The 22,236-nt window shown below is 44.3% G+C and overlaps 1 protein-coding gene and 1 pseudogene across 5 annotated transcripts in view; one reads left to right on the top strand and one right to left on the bottom strand.

Annotated features, from left to right (window-relative positions):
• LOC115200404 (protein patched homolog 1) overlaps window positions 1–22,236 on the bottom strand; it is a 148,044-nt gene that overhangs the window by 68,453 nt on the left and 57,355 nt on the right. For all 5 annotated transcript variants that reach the window (XM_029763456.1, XM_029763457.1, XM_029763458.1 and 2 more), the window contains exons 8-12: window positions 21,527–21,674; window positions 18,982–19,113; window positions 18,581–18,736; window positions 15,402–15,500; window positions 10,959–11,084 (exon numbers count right to left, since the gene is read on the bottom strand). In XM_029763456.1, coding sequence (XP_029619316.1) covers window positions 10,959–11,084; window positions 15,402–15,500; window positions 18,581–18,736; window positions 18,982–19,113; window positions 21,527–21,674 — 661 coding nt within the window. The remainder of the gene's footprint in view (window positions 1–10,958; window positions 11,085–15,401; window positions 15,501–18,580; window positions 18,737–18,981; window positions 19,114–21,526; window positions 21,675–22,236) is intronic.
• LOC115200705 (uncharacterized) lies at window positions 1,613–1,670 on the top strand (annotated as a pseudogene).

The raw sequence follows: 22,236 nt of genomic DNA, 5'->3' as shown, positions 1-22,236 counted from the left end.
AAGGCGCAGCGGGTTGAGTGCTCATTTTTAACTTTTATTGAGCACGAAAACAAAACAAGAAACGAACAACAGCTGAACAGTTCCGTCAGGTACAAAACACTAGACTGAAAACAACCACCCACAAACACAAGCTGAAAAACCTCTACTAAATAGGACCTCCAATCAGAGGCAACAAGAAACAGCTGCCTCCAATTGAAGGTCAAACAAAAACCCTAAACATAGAAATAGAAAACTAGACACGGACATAGAAATATACTAACATAGAACAAACACCAAAACCCCCGAAACACATAAAACAAACACCCCCTGCCACGCCCTGACCAAACTACAATAACAAACAACATTTTTTACTGGTCAGGACGTGACACTTAAGTAGTACTTCATTTTTACTTATTTACTTTACACCATTGCACCTTTCCTTATTTCTAGTGTGGAATGTCTTTCTGTGCGCCAATGGAAAATGTATAAAACTATGAGAAAACCAACCTTTATATTGAATACATGGAATTGATACCAATGAATGAATCCAGCACACAACGTGCTTAATGTTTATTTCGTTTTTTTTATCAGGAATAATTTTTGATATGTATGACATTTTTGGTGAAATATACATACACGGAGAGTAACTGCCCACAACGCTGCGTCTTTGGATAGTTGTATTTCCAATTTTAATCATCATGATTTAGTGACTGCAAAGAAAATGAATGGATCTACTGGGATTTTTTAAACACAGACTAACTTTCTGTTTTGTCTGCTGGGATGGTTGTGTAGTATGGTTGTGTTCATCTTTTTGCAGGCAGTCATGTTCTTTTGATGAATGTAGTTGCAATTTTTACAGTCTAATATAGTTTTGATGAATTTATTTTTGTTTTGAAAAGGCAATTACATTTTGAAAATGTATTTACTGTTTTGCAAAAGGCCACAGAGGTCTGTGACTTTTGGACTCTCTGAAAGTCAACAACATTGTTCCAAAAAAAGCTATTACGCAATTGAGGAAAAACTTTTAAATAGCACTTACTGTACATTTTTAGACTGTCCCATAAGAAATTGTACCATATTGTACTATAATACCTACTATAGTTTACAATAGTATATTGTTGTGCGTACTATGGTAGGCCTACAAATAAATGTATGTGTACTATGATAACTTTGTAAATAATGTAATTTATTTATCCATATTACTCTACTCTGCAATGACAATCACGGGCACAATTAACATGTTGTACTGTAAATATGTACGCACTGAACAAATCTGATGTGTCATGGTGGAAAGATGGAAATAATTCCATGAATATGATCATTTTATTTATGGATACAAATCATGGTTAACACCCACATACACACATGAAAATAATACAATCATTTACTACAGAATCCTACAGTACTTACTATAGAATTATGTAGTACACTGTAGTATACTGTAGAATAATATACTACACACTGTATTGATGTGCTAATATTTCATTTAAATATGCCCAACCCATTCCCAACCCCCATATCCACATTTGTGCCACCCATGAGTGAGAAAGCTACATGCCAAGTATAGACGATATATTGTGTTCCCTACAGGTTATAGAAAGAAGCAGAAGCAGTCCTACCTACTTATGGGTTATGGACAATCAGCTCTTTTAGCATTTGTCCAGTAGGTTTCCTCAAGGGAAAAAGCCCTAACTTCTAAGTCAAAGATAATAAAACAAAAACACTATAATAAATACTACAGCCATATCTGCAAAAACACTACAGTAAATACTACAGTATACTACAGTCATATCCGCAAATACAGTACGGTAAATATTACAGTATACTACAGTAATGTCTGCAAAAACACTACAGTAAATATTACAGTGTACTACATTTTTGCATTTTTGGTCATTTAGCAGATTCTCTTATCCAGAGCAATTAGGGTTAAGTACCTTGCTCAAGGTCACACTGACAGATGTGTCACTTAAAACGCTTGGGGATTCAAACCAGCAACCTTTCAGTTACTGGCCCAACGGTCTTAAAACTGCTAGGCTACCTGCCGCCCGCAGTCATGTCCGCAAAAACACTACAGTGAATAGTGTATTGAATAATACAGTATTTACACTACCGTTCAAAAGTTTGGGGTCACTTAGAAATGTCCTTGTGTTTGAAAGAAAAGCCAATTTTTTGTCCATTACAACAACATCAAATTGATCAGAAATACAGTGTAGGCATTGTTAATATTGTAAATGACTATTGTAGCTGGAAACGGCTGATTTTGAATGGAATATCTACATAGGCGTACAGAGGCCCATTATCAGCTGTCACGTGTGCTCCCTCTCCGGCCTCTAGGTCACCAGGCTGCTCTTTATGGCACACACCTGTCCCCATCGTTACGCGAACCTGCGCGTCATCAGACTCACCTGGACTCCGCCACCTCCTTGATTACCTTCCCTATATGTCACTCCCTTTGGTTCCTTCCCCAGGCGTTATTGTTTCTGTTTCAGTTATGTTTGTTTCTTGTTTTGTATTATGTTGAGTTTATTTATTAAAACACTCACGCCCTGAACTTGCTTCCCAACTCTCAGCGCACATCGTTAAAGAATAACGCCTCACCTAAGGGAAGTATCAGGGAGTATTTCCTTTGTTTGTTTGTGTCAGGTGGAATGACATCGGGTACGGGAGCCGCTACAGGCTTTCATGCCTCAGTCCGATCGCCAGGCTCCCCTGCCTCTGCCGGCTCATCAGGCTCTCATGCCTCAGCCAGATCGTCAGGCTCCCCTGCCTCCACTGGCTCATCAGACTCTCATGCCTCAGCTAGATCGCCAGGCTCCCCTGCCTCCGTTGGCTCTTTAGGCTCTCATGCCTCAGCCAGATCGCCAAACTCCCCTGCCTCAGCCGGCTCGTCGGGCTTTCATGCCTTTGCCGGAGCGCCAGGCTCCCCTGCTTCCACCGGCTCGTCAGGCTCTTGTGCCTCAGCCGGATCGCCAGGCTCCCCTGCCTCAGCCGGTCTGTCAGGTTCCCGCGTCCCAGCCGGCGACAGGTTCCCGCGCATCACCAGGGGTGACCGGTCCGCACCCGGGCACTATTTAATGAAGCTGCCAGTTGAGGACTTGTGAGGCATCTGTTTCTCAAACTAGACACTCTAATGTACTTGTCCTCTTGCTCAGTTGTGCACCGGGGCCTCCCACTCCTCTTTCTATTCTGGTTAGAGCCAGTTTGCACTGTTCTGTGAAGGGAGTAGTACACAGCGTTGTACGAGATCTTCAGCTTCTTGGCAATTTCTCGCATGGAATAGCCTTCATTTCTCAGAACAAGAATAGACTGACAAGAATAGACTGAAAGGTCTCTGTTTCTGGCCATTTTGAGCCTGTAATCGAACCCACAAATGCTGATGCTCCAGATACTCAACTAGTCTAAAGATGGCCAGTTTTATTGCTTCTTTAATCAGGACAACAGTTTTCACCTGCCCTAACACAATTACAATTACAATTACATCCACCTCTGGCCTGCTCGCCTCCCTACCTCTGAGGAAGCACAGCTCCCGCTCAGCCCAGTCAAAACTGTTCGCTGCTCTGGCACCCCAATGGTGGAACAAGCTCCCTCACGACGCCAGGACAGCGGAGTCAATCACCACCTTCCGGAGACACCTGAAACCCCACCTCTTTAAGGAATACCTGGGATAGGATAAAGTAATCCTTCTACCCCCCCCCCCCCCCAAAAGATTTAGATGCACTATTGTAAAGTGGTTTTTCCACTGGATATCTTAAGGTGAATGCACCAATTTGTAAGTCGCTCTGGATAAGAGCGTCTGCTAAATGACTTAAATGTAAAATGTAAATGTACAAAAGGGTTTTCTGATGATCAAATAGTCTTTTAAATGGATAAACTTGGATTAGCTAACACAACGTGCCATTGGAACACAGGAGTGATGGTTGCTGATAATGGGTCTCTGAGATTGAGAACCGAGAGATTGAGAAACAGCTTCTATCTCAAGGCCATCAGACTGCTAAACAGCTCAAACTCAAAGAGGCTGCTGCCCACATTGAGACCCAAACACTAGACACTTTAATAAATGGATCACTAGTCACTTTAAATAACACTAGACACTTTAACACTAGACACTTTAATAAATGGATCACTAGTCACTTTAAATAATGCCACTTTAAATAATGCCACTTTAATAATGTTTACACATCTTACATTACTCATATCACATGTATATACTGTATTTTACACCATCTACATCACCTTGCCTACGCCGCTCGGCCAACGCTCATCCATATACTTATATGTACATATTCTCATTCACCCCTTTAGATTTGTGTGTATTAGATAGTTGTTGGGGAATTGTTAGATTACTTGTTAGATTTGTGTGTATTAGAAAGTTGTTGGGGAATTGTTAGATTAATTGTTAGATATTACTGCACTGTTGGAACTAGAAGCACAAGCATTTCGCTACACTCGCATTAACATCTGCTAACCGTGTGTATGTGGCCAATAAAAATGTATTTGATTTGTACGCCTACGTAGATATTCCATTCAAAATCAGCCGTTTCCAGCTACAATAGTCGTTTACAACATTAACAATGTCTACACTGTATTTCTGATCAATTTGATGTTATTTTAATGGACAAAAAATGTTGCTTTCTTTCAAGGACATTTCAAAAGTGACCCCAAACTTTTGAATGTAGTGTATATCATAGTATACTATAATATTTTTTCATGTGTTAGAGTGTAAGAGGTGGACCTAGAGGAAAGAAAATGAGAAAGGGAGCGTGAGTATAGAGAGACAGAGTGAGAGGAGTAGAGAGACGAGGGTGGGGTTAGGCTGGGTCCCTGCCCAGAACATAATCTGGATCCTGTGTAGCTGCCAGACCACTGAACACACACACTAGTCTTGTGTATGTGCCAGACCACCCAGGTAGACAGAGGCCTGCAGGGCTTGAGGTGATGAGCAGGCACTAGGGCTCGCAGACAACACACATACACACACCCCTACAGGCGTTCTCACTAATGCCAATTTACAGCACCCTATTCCCTCCCACTGTAACCACGACTTAACACCAACCAGACACACACACACAAACATACACACCGCTCCCCCTCCTTCACTCATTCCTTACCTCATTGTAAAGTCACAACTCCTTATACAAAACGAGAGAGAGAAAGAGAGAGAGAGAAAAAGAGAGAAAGGCAGAGAGAGAGAGGGAGAAAAAGAGAGAAAGGCCGAGAGAAAGGCAGAGGAGGAGAGGGAGAAAGACCCACAACACATCACATGTCCTACACACACACACACACACGCACACACACACACCAGGTGGTCAATAGCTGACCCCAGTACAGATAGTGGAGCATCTTTATCTCTTTAGTGGGGGTATCTCTTTAGTGGGGGTATATTTATCTCTTTAGTGGGGGTTATATTTATCTCTTTAGTGGGGGTATATTTATCTCTTTAGTGGGGGATATATTTAACTCTTTAGTGGGGGATATATTTAACTCTTTAGTGGGGGATATATTTATCTCTTTAGTGGGGGGTATATTTATCTCTTTAGTGGGGGGTTAATTTATCTCTTTAGTGGGGGGTTTATTTATCTCTTTAGTGGGGGTATATTTATCTCTTTAGTGGGGGTATATTTATCTCTTTAGTGGGGGATATATGTATCTCTTTAGTGGGGGGTTTATTTATCTCTTTAGTGGGGGATATATTTATCTCTTTAGTGGGGGTATATTTATCTCTTTAGTGGGGGATATATTTAACTCTTTAGTGGGGGATATATTTATCTCTTTAGTGGGGGTAAATTTATCTCTTTAGTGGGGGTTTATTTATCTCTTTAGTGGGGGTATTTTCAGCTCTTTAGTGGGGGTATATTTATCTCTTTGGTGGGGGTATATTTATCTCTTTAGTGGGGGGTTTATTTATCTCTTTAGTGGGGGTATATTTATCTCTTTAGTGGGGGTATATTTAACTCTTTAGTGGGGGGTATATGTATCTCTTTAGTTAGGTATCTTATCTCTTTAGTGGGGGGTATCTTTATCTCTTTAGTAGAGAATATCTTTATCTCTTTAGTGGGGTTATATTTATCTCTTTAGTGGGGGTTATATTTATCTCTTTAGTGGGGGGTATATTTACCTCTTTAGTGGGGGGTATATTTCTCTCTTTAGTTAGGTATCTTATCTCTTTAGTGGGGGGTATCTTTATCTCTTTAGTGGGGGTATTATTTATCTCTTTAGTGGGGGATATATTTATCTCTTTAGTTGGGGGATATATTTATCTCTTTAGTGGGAGATATATTTATATCTTTAGTGGGGGATTTATTTATCTCTTTAGTGGGGGATATCTTTATCTCTTTACTGGGGATATATTTATCTCTTTAGTGGGGATATATTTATCTCTTTAGTGGGGGTATATTTATCTCTTTAGTCCTGTATGAAATCCCTGAGCAGTTTCCTTCCTCTCCGGAAACTGAGTTAGGAAGGACACCTGTATCTTAGTAGTGACTCGGTGTGTTGATACACCATCCAAAGTGTAATTAATCACTTCAACAAGCTCAAAGGGATATTCAGTGTCTGTTTTATTTATACCCGTCAACCAATAGGTGCCCTTCTTTGCGAGGCATTGGAAAACCTCTGTGGTCTTTGTGGTTAAATCTGTGTTCGAAATGAACTACTCGACTGAGTGACCTTACAGATCAGTGTATGTGTAGGGTACTGAGATGGGGGTAATCATTGAAAAATCATGTTAAACACAACAACAAAAATGAATTTGTAAAAAATTCTAAAAACAAAATTCCACTTTGACATTGTGGGGTATTGTGTGTACATCAGTGGCACAACCTTTCAATTTAATCAATTTTAAATGCAGGCTGTGACAACAAAATGTTGAAAAAGTCAAGTGGTGTGAATACTTTCTGAAGACACTGTACATGCATATGTGAGCGCACAAATGTGTGTGTAAGGTAAGTGGGCTCATATAGCTTGGGTTTGTGAATAAGTGTTGTGCGTGTGCGTGTGTGTGTGTGTGTGTGTGTGTGTGTGTGTGTGTGTGTGTGTGTGTGTGTGTGTGTGTGTGTGTGTGTGTGTGTGTGTGTGTGTCCTGGTTCAATCAGACCTTTGGGGTAAGTAAATCATGTTTGACAGACCCCTGTACTAAAGCCATCTGTCCACACATACTAATATTGGCTTCACTGTGAGAGTAGAGTAACGTCTGGCCTGTATCAGGAGAGAGTGAGTGTAAGTGAGAGTGTGTGTAGGAGTGAGTGTGTGTATGAGTGAGTGAGTGAGTGAGTGAGTGAGTGAGTGAGTGAGTGTGTGTGTGTATGAGTGAGTGTGTGTATGAGTGAGTGAGTGAGTGAGTGAGTGAGTGAGTGAGTGAGTGAGTGAGTGTATGAGTGAGAGTGTGTGTAGGAGTGAGTGTGTGTATGAGTGAGTGTGTGTATGAGTGAGTGAGTGAGTGAGTGAGTGAGTGAGTGAGTGAGTGAGTGAGTGAGTGAGTGAGTGAGTGAGTGAGTGAGTGTGTGTGTGTGTTGTGTATTTGGTATTTTATTAGGATCCCCATTCCTGGGGTCCACACAAAACATGAAACATAATACAGAACGTCAATAGACAAGAACAATTCAAAGACAGAACTACATAGATTTTTTTAAAAGGCACACATAGTCTACATATCAATACATGCACACAAACTATCTGGGTCAAATAGGGGAGAGGCGTTGTGCCGCGAGGTGTTGCTTTATCTGTTTTTTTAAACCAGGTTTGCTGTTTATTTGAGCAATATGAGATGGAAGGAAGTTCCATGCAATAAGGGCTCCATATTATACTGTATATTTTCTTGAATTTGTTCTGGATCTGGGGACTGTGAAAAGACCCCTGGTGGCATGTCTGGTGGGATAAGTGTGTGTGTCAGAGCTGTGTGTAAGTTGACTACGCAAACAATTTGGGATTTAACACATTAATGTTTCTTATAAAAAGAAGAAGTGATGCAGTCAGTCTCTCCTCAACTCTTAGCCAAGAGAGACTGGCATGCATAGTATTTATATCAGCCCTCTGATTACAGTGAAGAGCAAGACATGCCACTCTGTTCTGGGCCAGCTGCAGCTTAACTGGGTCTTTCCTTGCAGCCCTGGACCACACGACTGGACAATAATCAAGATTAGACAAAACTAGAGCCTGCAGAACTTGCTTTTTGGAGTGTGATGTAAAAAAAAAGCATAGCATCTTTTTATTACCGCTAGACCTCTCCTCATTTTCACAACCATTGAATCTATATGTTTTGACCATGACAGTTTACAATCTAAGGCAACGCCTAGTAATTTAGTCTCCTCAACTTGTCCAACAGCCACACCATTCATTACCAGATTCAGCTGAGTATGTCAGACATGTCTGTGGCGTGGTATGTGTGGCGTGCAGCTGGGCTTGTTGTCAGGGCAATGGCACAAGAACTCAGCTACCTCTTCCTGGGGTCAAAGGTAAAACAGCTGTGTGTGTGTTAAGGTACTCCACCACACACACAGTTGAGAGAGAGAGAAGAGAGAGCGAAAGAGAGAGGAGGAGAAGAAAGAAAAGACTGATCTCTCAAACACACAGCATTTCATAACTGTTTCCCTTCTAACACTCCCCCCGCCTCTTCCCCCCTCTCTCTGTCTCTCTCTGTCTTCCCCCCTCCATCTCTTCACAAATTAACGACAGATGTGAGTCAAATCCGAACCCCCCCATAACAAACAACCATAATGAAGTTAAAGCCCCCCTGCCACTGTTTCAGTCAAAAGCTGAGGGATGAGACTGGAGGAATGTAACCACTCTCAAAAGCATAGAAAGAGCTATGGATGCAAGGACTGACCATCCATGATATAACAATTATAGTTTTGACCATGTTTTGAGACTATACAGCGTCTGTTTACATGTACATTGTTTACAAGCATTGAAGTAAAATAAGATTATATTTTGGGTTCTGATAAGGTACGACAGTTGAGCTAAACTCATGAGGCGGCAGCGTAGCCTAGTGGTTAGAGCGGTGGACTAGCAACCGAAAGGTTGCAAGTTCAAATCCCTGAGCTGATAAGGTACAAATCTGTCGTTCTGCCCCGTTGTTGTTGAAAATAAGAATTTGTTCTTAACTGACTTGCCTAGTTAAATAAAGGTCAAATATGTTTTTTTTTTTAAATGCGGCATTTCTAAATTATATTTTTCATATACATATGATAGATTTATAACTCCAAAAATGGATGTAGCAACTGCAGATTGCCCCTTTAACCACCTCCCTACCTGGATTATGTTGGAGAGGATTCCATTAAAGAACACCATCTCCAACATAATCCAGGTAGAATCAGGAATTCCCTGGGGCAGCTGTCTAGGCCCATTACTTTTTTCAATCTTTACTAATGACATGCCACAGGCTTTGAGTAAAGCCAGTGTGTCTATGTATGCGGATGACTCAATACTATACACGTCAGCTACTACAGTGACTGAAATGACCGCAACACTTAACAAAGAGTTGCTCTTAGTTTCAGAATGGGTGGCAAGGAAGAAGTTACTCCTAAATATTTCTAAAACTAAAAGCATTGTATTTGTGACAAATAATTCACTAAACCCAACTAAATCTTGTAATAAATAATGTGGAAATTGAGCAAGTCGAGGTGACTAAACTGCTTGGATTAAACCTGGATTGTAAACTGTCATCGTCAAAACATACTGATGCAGTAGTAGCTAAGATGGGGAGAAGTCTGTCAATAATAAAGCGATGCTCTGCCTTCTTAACAACACCATCAACAAGGCAGATCCTAGTTTTGTCACACCATGACTACTGTTCAGGCGTGTGGTCAGGTGCCACAAAAAGGGACTTAGGAAAATTGCAATTGGCTCAGAACAGAGCAGCACGGCTGGCCCTTGGATGTACACAGAGAGCTAATATTAATAATATGCATGTCAATCTCTCCTGGCTGAAAGTGGAGGAGAGATTGACTTCATCACTACTTTTATTTATGAGAGGTATTGACATGTTGAATGCACCGAGCTGTCTGTCTAAACTACTGGCACACAGCTCAGACACCCATGCATACCCCGTAAGAGGTCTCTTCACAGTCCCCAAGTCCAGAACAGACTATGGGAGGCGCACAGTACTACATAGTGCCATGACTACATGGAACTCTATTCCACATCAGGTAACTGATGCAAGCAGTAAAATTAGATTTAAAAACAGATTAAAAAAACACCTTATAGAACAGTGGGGACTGTGAAGCAACACAAAAACAGGCACAGACACGCATACACACACACACACACACACACACACACACACACACACAATAACATACGCACTATACACACACGTACACATGGATTTAGTACTGCAGATATGTGGTAGTGGTGGAGTAGGGGCCTGAGGGCACACAGTGTGTTGTGAAATCTGTGAATATATTGTAATGTTTTAAAGTTATATAAACTGCCTTCATTTTGATGGACCCCAGGAAGAGGATAGGGTTCGGTGGACAGATATTGGGCCCATCACCAGTCAGGCCACAAAGAGGGTCTAACTTTCAGTTTGATGAATGAAGTCAATAAAAAGCGCCTGACAACCACACACACACACACCTGCAACACAACCACACACACACACACACCTGCAACACAACCACACACACACACCTGCAACACAACCACGAGCACAACCGCACACACACCTGCAACACAACCACACACACACACACCTGCAACACAACCACGAGCACAACCACACACACACCTGCAACATAACCACACACACACCTGCAACTCAACCACAAACACACACCTGCAACACAACCACAACCACACACCTGCAACACAACCACGAGCACAACCACACACACACACCTGCAACACAACCACACACACACACCTGCAACACAACCACGAGCACAACCACACACACACACACCTGCAACACAACCACGAGCACAACCACACACACACACACCTGCAACACAACCACGAGCACAACCACAAACACACACAGGTACCTGCAGAGAGAAGGCTCGTAGGGCAGGTATAGGGATGAGAGCTGCCATGAAGAAAGCAGTGACGTTACTGATGGAGGTGAGAGCTACACTAGCCCCTGTCCTCTTCAAACACTCCCCTGTACGGTCCTACAGAGAGAGAAGGAGAGAAAGAGAGAGCGAGAGAGAGAGAGAGAGGGAGAGAGAGAGAGAGAGAGAGAGGGGAAAAGAGAGAGAGAGCAGGAGAGAGAGAGAGAAAGAGAGATGGAGAGATAAAATAGAGAAATCAATTAGAATTTCAACCTGTTCAGAAAGGGTGCTACAAAACACAACGCATTGCAAGAGGAGATACATCATGACGCCAATGATATGATAATAAAATACACTGCTCAAAAAAATAAAGGAAACACTAAAATAACACATCCTAGATCTGAATGAATTAAATAATCTTATTAAATACTTTTTTCTTTACATAGTTGAATGTGCTGACAACAAAATCACACAAAAATAATCAATGGAAATCCAATTTATCAACCCATGGAGGTCTGGATTTGGAGTCACTCAAAATTAAAGTGGAAAATCACACTACAGGCTGATCCAACTTTGATGTAATGTCCTTAAAACAAGTCAAAATGAGGCTCAGTAGTGTGTGTGGCCTCCACGTGCCTGTATGACCTCCCTACAACGCCTGGGCATGCTCCTGATGGGGTGGTGGATGGTCTCCTGAGGGATCTCCTCCCAGACCTGGACTAAAGCATCCGCCAACTCCTGGACAGTCTGTGGTGCAACGTGGCGTTGGTGGATGGAGCGAGACACGATGTCCCAGATGTGCTCAATTGGATTCAGGTCTGGGGAACGGGCGGGCCAGTCCATAGCATCAATGCCTTCCTCTTGCAGGAACTGCTGACACACTCCAGCCACATGAGGTCTAGCATTGTCTTGCATTAGGGGGAACCCAGGGCCAACCGCACCAGCATATGGTCTCCCAAGGGGTCTGAGGATCTCATCTCGGTACCTAATGGCAGTCAGGCTACCTCTGGCGAGCACATGGAGGGCTGTGCAGCCCCCCAAAGAAATGCCACCCCACACCATGACTGACCCACCGCCAAACCGGTCATGCTGGAGGATGTTGCAGGCAGCAGAACGTTCTCCACGGCGTCTCCAGACTCTGTCATGTCTGTCACATGTGCTCAGTGTGAACCTGCTTTCATCTGTGAAGAGCACAGGGCGCCAGTGGCGAATTTGCCAATCTTGGTGTTCTCTGGCAAATGCCAAACGTCCTGCACGGTGTTGGGCTGTAAGCACAACCCCCACCTGTGGACATCGGGCCCTCATACCACCCTCATGGAGTCTGTTTCTGACCGTTTGAGCAGACACATGCACATTTGTGGCCTGCTGGAGGTCATTTTGCAGGGCTCTGGCAGTGCTCCTCCTGCTCCTCCTTGCACAAAGGTGGAGGTAGCGGTCCTGCTGCTGGGTTGTTGCCCTCCTACGGCCTCCTCCACGTCTCCTGATGTACTGGCCTGTCTCCTGGTAGCGCCTCCATGCTCTGGACACTACGCTGACAGACACAACAAACCTTCTTGCCACAGCTCGCATTGATGTGCCATCCTGGATGAGCTGCACTACCTGAGCCACTTGTGTGGGTTGTAGACTCCGTCTCATGCTACCACTAGAGGGAAAGCACCGCCAGCATTCAAAGGTGACCAAAACATCAGATAGGAAGCATAGGAACTGAGAAGTGGTCTGTGGTCACCACCTGCAGAACCACTCCTTTATTGGGGGTGTCTTGCTAATTGCCTATAATTTCCACCTGTTGTCTATTCCATTTGCACAACAGCATGTGAAATTTATTGTCAATCAGTGTTGCTTCCTAAGTGGACAGTTTGATTTCACAGAAGTGTGATTGAGTTGGAGTTACATTGTGTTGTTTAAGTGTTCCCTTTATTTTTTGGAGCAGTATATATTGCAGAGCATAGGGAGGGAGATATCAACAGCTGCAAAACATCTTGGTATGTTCCCACTTCCAACTTATACTTAAGGCAAGTGTTTGATTGGATTAAGATATATGACAGCTGTCTACCTCGGGTGTTTCGTAGGGTTGTGTTTAGCAGTGGAATACATTGCTCTTATCTCTCCATGACACCTTACTAAGCTCCTGAGTAGAAAGACTGCATGCATCTTGTGTGGCTTTTTAGAGGAAAGAAAACAACTTTCTACCCTCTCTTTGGTTGACAGTTTCCTTTTGCGAGGGTGGAGACCTTCATTTTTAACATGTATGAACACAGTAGTTAATCGCGCAAGATTTGACTTCTGGGTTAACAGTTATTATACACACGCTAAGATCAAAAACGTGATGCTCACACACTTATCTCACTAACATTCTGCTGGCACAAAACCCAATTCATCCCATCTTAGCCCTATCTGCCCCAAATGGGGCTACGCAGAAACACACTCACACTATGTTTGTTAGGGTTGGGTGATATTACAATAGCATCATCTATCGACGATGATAGATAGCCAACCTTTCGATGGTGACGACATCGTGATGTGACAGACGATGGTTTAGCCTATTTGGTACATGGCTGGCGCCACGCAGTAAATACCACACGGGTGGCATTCCTAGTAACTGGCCTATCCATACTATTTGCTATAGCCTATTTCAATAAATATGTTACATGCAGAACGCAAGAGGAATTTAAGATAGATAGAGCAAAGAATTCCACCAAAGCAGCGCAAAATTAAAAAAAATTAAGATATTGGGGCCAATAGGGGCTATCATATATCACAATGTTTCATGAGTACATCATCGTGACAGGACAAAGGTTGACGTAACCCAACGCTAGCGTGTGTGGAGTGTTGAGGACGTGTAGGACCACACACAGAGAGTGTGAGTGTCAGACAAGAAGAGATCAGGTTCTTCTCTGTTTACTGTTCATCTGGGGATGGAGGAAAGAGATCAGGTTCATCTCTGTTTACTGTTCATCTGGGGATGGAGGAAAGAGATCAGGTTCATCTCTGTTTACTGTTCATCTGGGGATGGAGGAAAGAGATCAGGGGGAAAATAAAAACAAGTGAATACATGTCTGTGTTTCCCCTTAAACCCCTTAAACACACACACACACACACACACACACACACACACACACACACACACACACACACACACACACACACACACACACACACACACACACACACACACACACACACACACACACGCAGGTACAAATACAAATACCTAGGTGTCTGGCTAGACTGTAAACTCTCCTTCCAGACTCACATTAAACATCTCCAATCCAAAATTAAATCTAGAATCGGCTTCCTATTTTGCAACAAAGCATCCTTCACTCATGCTGCCAAACATACCCTCATAAAACTGACCATCCTACCGATCCTACCGATCCATAAAATAGCCTCCAACACTCTACTCAACAAATTGGATGCAATTTATCACAGTGACATCCGTTTTGTCACCAAAGCCCCATATATTACCCACCACTGCGACCTGTACGCTCTCGTTGGCTGGCCCTCACTTCATACTCGTCGCCAAACCCATTGGCTCCAGGTCATCTACAAGTCTCTGCTAGGTAAAGCCCCGCCTTATCTCAGCTCACTGGTCACCATAGCAGCACCATAGTAGCACGCGCTCCAGCAGGTATATCTCACTGGTCACCCCTAAAGCCAACTCCTCTTTTGGCCACCATGGCATATTTATTGCCTTACCTCCCTTACCTTACCTCATTTGCACTCACTGTATATAGATTTTTCTTTTTTGTACTGTATTTCTGACTGTATGTTTGTTTATCCCATGTGTAACTCTGTTGTTGTATGTGTCGAACCGCTGTGCTTTATCTTGGCCAGGTCGCAGTTGTAAATGAGAACTTGTTCTCAACTAGCCTACCTGGTTAAATAAAGGTGAAATAAATCAAATAAAAAATACACTCTAACAACCATTTTAGTACCCCAGACCTCAAGAGCCCACATCCTATGCATTAGTGTATACAAAGTACGCTCCTATAGACGTGTGTGTGTGTGTGTGTGTGTGTGTGTGTGTGTGTGTGTGTGTGTGTGTGTGTGTGTGTGTGTGTGTGTGTGCCTGTGTGTGCCTGTGTGTGCCTGTGTGTGCCTGTGTGTGTTTGATGTTGCATCACAGGTGAAGACAGGCTCAGACACATTCGTCTAGGTGAGGGATGAGAGGAGGGGGAGACAGAGAGAGGGAGAGAGGGAAGGGGGAGGAATAGGTTTGCTTTCAATCTTCCCCAGAGCCCATATCTAAAAAAGTGACTTAGAGTACTGATCTAGGATCAGGTTCCCCCTGTTCATACAATCATATTCATTATGCTTTAAATAAGGCAAAACTGGTCGCGATTAGCTCTCAGAATAGTGGGGGTTGAAGATGCCATGCCCTATGTGATCAGTGTGGTGTGGAAGCATAGTGTTGTTGTTGTTGTTGATGTGTCTCACCTCAAATGGGATCCTCTTGTTCTGTCCCGTCTCACTGAAGGCATGGGCCAGGAGAAACACATCATCTACACCTACACCTAGTGCCAGGAACGGAAGCACCTGAAACACACACACACACACACACACACACATACACACACATACACACACACACACACACACACATACACATGCGCGCACACACACACACACGCGCGCGCACACACACACACACACAACACACACACACACACACACACACACACACACACACACACACACACACACACACACACACACACACACACACACACACACACCCCAGTTAGTCAGTCTGTGTGTCTGTTGTGTTACTGAAGTCTGCCTACAGTATGTGCAGGAGGCAGTGTTTTTAACCTTTGACTGATTGAATGGTAGTGTAGGTAACACATCAAAAGTTTGGGGTCACTTAGAAATATCCTTGTTTTTGAAAGAAAAGCACATTTATTTGTCCATTAAAATTACATCAAATTGATCAGAAATACAGTGTAGACATTGTTAATGTTGTGAATGACTACTGTAGCTGGAAACGGCAGATTTTTCTATGGAATATCTACATAGGCGTACTGAAACCTGATTAAAGAAGCAATAAAACTGTCCTTCTTTAGACTAGTTGAGTATCTGGAGCATCAGCATTTGTGGGTTCGATTACAAGCTCAAAATGGCCTTCTGAAACGTGTCAGTCTATTCTTGTTTGTTCTAGGAAATGAAGGCTATTCCATTCAAGAAATTGCCAAGAAACTGAAGATCTCGCACAACGCTGTGTACAGTCGTGGCCAAAGGTTTTGAGAATGACACAAATATTAATTTCCACAAAGTCTGCTGCCTCAGTTTGTATGATGGCAATTTGCATATACTCCAGAATGTTACGAAGAGTGATCAGATGAATTGCAATTAATTGCAAAGTCCCTCTTTGCCATGCAAAAAACATTTCCACTGCATTTCAGCCCAACCACAAAAGGACAAGCTGACATCATGTCAGTGATTCTCTCGTTAACACAGGTGTGAGTGTTGATGAGGACAAGGATGGAGATCACTCTGTCATGCTGATTGATTTCAAATAACAGACTGGAAGCTTCAAAAGGAGGGTGGTGCTTTGAATCATTGTTCTTCCTCTGTCAACCATGGTTACCTGCAAGGAAACATGTGCCGTCATCATTGCTTTGCACAAAAAGAGCTTCACAAGCAAGGATATTGCTGACAGTAAGATTGCACAGTGAGGCAAAGACTTTTGGAGGATGGCCTGGTGTCAAGAATGGCAGCAAAGAAGCCACTTCTCTACAGGAAAAACATCAGGGACAGACTGATATTCTGCAAAAGGTACAGGGATTGGACTGCTGAGGACGGGGGTTAAGTCATTTTCTATGATGAATCCCCTTTCCGATTGTTTGGGGCATCCGGAAAAAAGCTTGTCCGGAGAAGACAAGGTGAGCGCTACCATCAGTCCTGTGTCATGCCAACAGTAAAGCATCCTGAGACCATTCATGTGTGGGGTTGCTTCTCAGCCAAGGGAGTGGGCTCACTCACAATTTTGCCTAAGAACACTGCCATGTATAAAGAATGGTACCAACACATCCTCCGAGAGCAACTTCTCCCAACCATCCAGGAGCAGTTTGGTGACGAACAATGCCTTTTCCAGCATGATGGAGCAAAGTGATAACTAAGTGGCTCGGGGAACAAAACATCGACATTTTGGGTCCATGGCCAGGAAACTCCCCAGACCTTAATCCCATTGAGAACTCGTGGTCAATCCTCAAGAGGCCGGTGGACAAACAAAAACCCACAAATTCTGACAAACTCCAAGCATTGATTATGCAAGAATGCACTGCCATCAGTCAGGATGTGGCCCAGAAGTTAATTGACAGCATGCCAGGGCCCCACTGCAAATATTGCCAGGGTCAACACTGCAAATATTGACTCTTTGCATCAACTTCATGTAATTGCCAATAAAAGCCTTTGACACTTATGAAATGCTTGTAATTATACTTCAGTATTCCATAGTAACATCTGACAAAAATATCTAAAGACACTGAAGCAGCAAACTATGTGAAAATTAATATTTGTGTCATTCTCAAAACTTTTGGCCACAACTGTACTACTCCCTTCACAGAACAGCACAAACTGGCTCTAACCAGAATAGAAAGAGGAGTGGGAGGGCCCGGTGCACAACTGAGCAAGAAGACAAGTACATGAGAGTGTCTAGTTTGAGAAACAGACACCTCACAAGATCTCAACTGGCAGCTTCATTAGGCAGAGTTGCAAAGAAAAAGCCATATATCAGACTGGACAATAAAAAGAAAAGAATACGATGGGCAACAGAACACAGACACTGGACAGAGGAAGATTGGAAAAAAGTGTTATGGACAGACAAATCTAAGTTTGAGGTGTTCGTATCACAAAGAAGAACATTGGTGAGATGCAGAGAAAAGATGGTGGAGGAGTGCTTGACGCCATTTGTCAAGCACGGTGGAGGCAATGTGATGGTCTGGGGCGCTTTGGTGGTGGTAAAGTGGGAGATTTGTACAGGGTAAAAGGGATCTTGAAGAAGGAAGGCTATCACCTCATTTTGCAACACAATGCCATACTGTGTGGACGGTGCTTAATTGGAGCCAATTTCCTCCTACAACAGGACAATGACCCAAAGCACAGCTTCAAACTATGCAAGAACTATTTAGGGAAGGAGCAGTCAGCTGGTATTCTGTCTATAATGGAGTGGCCAGCACAGTCACCGGACCTCACCCTATTGAGCTGTTGTGGGAGCAGCTTGACCGTATGGTACGTAAGAAGTGTCCATCAAGCCAATCCAACTTGTGGGAGGTGCTTCAGGAAGCATGGGGTGAAATCTCTTCAGATTACCTCAACAAATTGACAACAAGAATGCCAAAGGTCTCCAAGGCAGTAATTGCTGCAAATGGAGGATTCTTTGACAAAAGCAAAGTTTGAAGGACACAATTATTATTTCAATTAAAAATCATTATTTATAAGCTTGTCAACGTCTTGACTATATTTCCTATTCATTTTGCAACTCATTTCATGTATGTTTTCATAGAAAACAGGGACATTTCTAAGTGACCCCAGATGTTTCCAAGGTAGTGTATGTCACCTGTGTGTTAGTGTGGGTGTGTGTGTTATGTGTGTTGTATGTTGTGTGTGTGTGCTACCTGTGTGGTGGCAGCATTGAAAGATATGCCCAGGAGAGAGCAGAGCCCCAGGCCTGCAGCCACAGACAGCGCCACCAAGAGGACACCAGCCAGTCCGACAGCTCCCTGAGACTTAGCACAATCCCAGCGTAGCATGGTCAGACACGCATAGGCCAACTACACAGAGAGAGAGAGAGAGAGCATGTTAACGCTCACACACACACACACACACACACACACACACACACACACACACACACACACACACACACACACACACACGCTTACACACACACACACACACACACACACACACACACACACACACACACACACACACACACACACACACACACACACACACACACAGAGGTATAGTTGATTAAGTGTGTTGAGCCCCAGGTGTGTGTTGTCAGTCTCACCATGAGCAGGTAGCCGCTGGCCACTCGTATGATGCTGACATCAGAGAAAGACTTGAGGATGTCTTCCAGAGTGGTGGTGGTAAACGTCAACACTTTCTGAGACGAGTTGGCTGCTACACTCTGCTTTACCGCCTGGGGAGAGAGGGAGGGAGAGAGAGGATGGGGAGAGAGAGAGAGAGAGAGAGAGAGAGAGAGAGAGGCAGAGAGAGAGAGAGAAAGAATGTCTTTATTCCTTTGGAACTTTGAGTGTAATTTTAATTGTTTATTTCACTTTTGTTTATTATCTATTTCACTTGGTTTGGCAATGTAAACATATGTTTCCCTTGAATAGAGAGAGAGAGAGGGGGAGAGAGAGAGGGACAGCGGGAGAGAGACAGATAGAGAGAGAGAGTCAGCTAAATAACAGGTTGGAGTGAGTTGGAGTGAGTAGGAGAGGCTCTAAGATAGTACAGTACTGCAGCTGTGACCTCCATAAACACACACACAAATACACACATTATAAAACTCAGTGCATCTCTGGACTCTTTCACTGATGCTTACCAGAGCACTATTTCATTGACAAACCCACAAGCATAGAAACACACACACACACATGCATGCATGCACGGACACACCACACACAGTAGATGTGTGGTCTGTGCCCCTGATGGTTAGAAGAGATTGATAAAAACACAGTTCTCTCAAACAAATGATCACACCTGTTCCCTTACACTGAACACTGGCCCCCAAAAATGAGTGGCTGACACACACACACACACACACACACACACACACACACACTGGGTCATATCGCATGGAGCAGGGGTTGAGACCTTAAAAACAAAGACCAGTTGATGTCACACATGAGCCATCAATGGGTCTGCAGCTGGGAAAGAGATTGTGTGTGCGTGCGTGTGTGTTCAAAAGATTCAGCACCAGGTTGATGTTTTCCAGATGTCCTGCTCTCCCCTGCACAGCCCCCAACTCTAACCCACCGCCACACACCACTACTGGGACCACTCTCTACTGGAGGACCAGGCTTACATATGGGGTAAGCCAGGTTGCAAGTTCAGATACGGGGCCTACTGGGGGGCTCAGACTTCAGCTTCAGATAGGGGGCATGGGCTGTACTGGAGGGCCCAGACTTCAGCTTCAGATAGGGGGCATGGGCTGTACTGCGGGGCCCAGACTTCAGCTTCAAATAAGGGGCATGAGCTGTACTGCAGGGCCCAGACTTCAGCTTCAGATAGGTGGCATGGGCTGTACTGGGGGGCCCAGACTTCAGCTTCAGATAGGGTGCATGGGCTGTACTGGGGGGCTCAGACTTCAGCTTCAGATAGGGGGCATGGGCTGTACTGGAGGGCCCAGACTTCAGCTTCAGATAGGGGGCATGGGCTGTACTGGAGGGCCCAGACTTCAGCTTCAGATAGGGTGCATGGGCTGTATTGGGGGGCCCAGACTTCATCTTCAGATAAGGGGCATGGGCTGTATTAGGGGTCCCAAACTTCAGCTTCAGATAAGGGGCATGGGCTGTACTGGAGGGCCCAGACTTCAGCTTCAGATAGGGGGCATGGGCTGTACTGGAGGGCCCAGACTTCAGCTTCAGATAGGGTGCATGGGCTGTACTGGGGGGCCCAGACTTCAGCTTCAGATAAGGGGCATGGGCTGTACTGGAGGGCCCAGACTTCAGCTTCAGATAGGGGGCATGGGCTGTACTGGAGGGCCCAAACTTCAGCTTCAGATAGGGGGCATGGGCTCTACTGGGGGGCCCAGACTTCAGCTTCAGATAGGTGGCATGGGCTGTACTAGGGGCCCAGACTTCAGCTTCAGATAAGGGGTATGGGCTGTACTGGAGGGCCCAAACTTCAGCTTCAGATAGGTGGCATGGACTGTATTAGGGGTCCCAGACTTCAGCTTCAGATAAAGGGCATGGGCTATACTGGAGGGCCCAGACTTTAGCTTCAGATAGGTGGCATGGGCTGTACTGGGGGGCCCAGACTTCAGTTTCAGATAGGTGGCATGGGCTGTACTGGGGGGCCCAGACTTCAGTTTCAGATAGGTGGCATGGGCTGTACTGGAGGGCCCAAACTTCAGCTTCAGATAGGTGGCACGGGCTGTACTAGGGGGCCCAGACTTCACATCTGTTAATGCTGGGCTAAAACTAAAATGTGCACCCTACCAGGATGGAGAAAACCATGATACATATTCAGTGCATTGCTAGGGCCTTCTTGAAACTATCACAGCCATAGTGCATTATATCATAAGCTGCTGCTGCTAGTGCTGCCTCCAAACTAGGGCAGAGAGGGACCGTTTCCTCCCGTCCTCTTCCATCTCCCTCTTAGGCCCACACAGGAGCAACTGGACTGAGGGGGAGGGAAGGCAGAGGGGGAGAGGAAGGGGAGGAGGACAGGAGGACAGGGGCTGGAATGTGCACATTACATCTGCCATAGACAGGAATGCCATTCTCTCTCTCTACACAGCATGTTTTTACAGTACACTCTGTGTGGCTCCTAGTACAGTAAACTACACTGTACACTCACACACACACAAACATACACAGCATTACCTCTGAGTATTTCCTCTGCCAGGCCTCCAGTATGGCTGCGGCCTTGTCTTGGTTCCAGTTGATATGGGACACCTCCTCATAGCCCTTCAGGTGCTCAAACATCTGCTTAGGGGTCATCAGCTGGAACATGGTCTGTAATGCCTGGGCACTACACACACACACACACACAACAGAGAGATCACGTCAGATTCACTGGAGCAGCGGTTCCCAAACTAGGGGTCGTCTGATATGAAAATGGGGTCGAGGGAGAATTTCCTAAATGTATATATATATAAACACTACATGACCAAAAGTACGTGGAAACCTACTCGTCGAACATTTCATTCCAAAATCATGGGCATTAATATGGACTTGGTCCCACTTTTGCTGCTATAACAGCCTCCAATCTTCTGGGAAGGCTTTCCACTAGATGTTGGAACATTGATGTGGGGACTTGCTTCCATTCAGCCACAAGAGCATTAGTGAGGTTGGGCGATTAGGCCTGGCTCGCAGTCGGCGATCCAATTTATCCCAAAGGTATTCAATAGGATTGAGGCCAGTCAACTTCTTCCATACTGATCTCGACAAACCATTTCTGTATGGACCTCACTTTGTGCACGGGTTCATTGTAATGCTGAAACGGGAAAGGGCCTTCCCCAAATTGTTGCCACAAAGTTGGAAGCACAGAATCGTCTAGAATGTTATTGTATGCTGTAGCATTAAGATTTGCC

Source organism: Salmo trutta, chromosome 9, assembly GCF_901001165.1.
Source record: "Salmo trutta chromosome 9, fSalTru1.1, whole genome shotgun sequence".
In the NCBI taxonomy this organism is placed as follows: Eukaryota; Metazoa; Chordata; class Actinopteri; order Salmoniformes; family Salmonidae; genus Salmo; species Salmo trutta.
The sequence above is the reverse complement of the archived record's forward strand: the minus strand, read 5'-3'. Positions and strand labels throughout refer to the sequence as shown.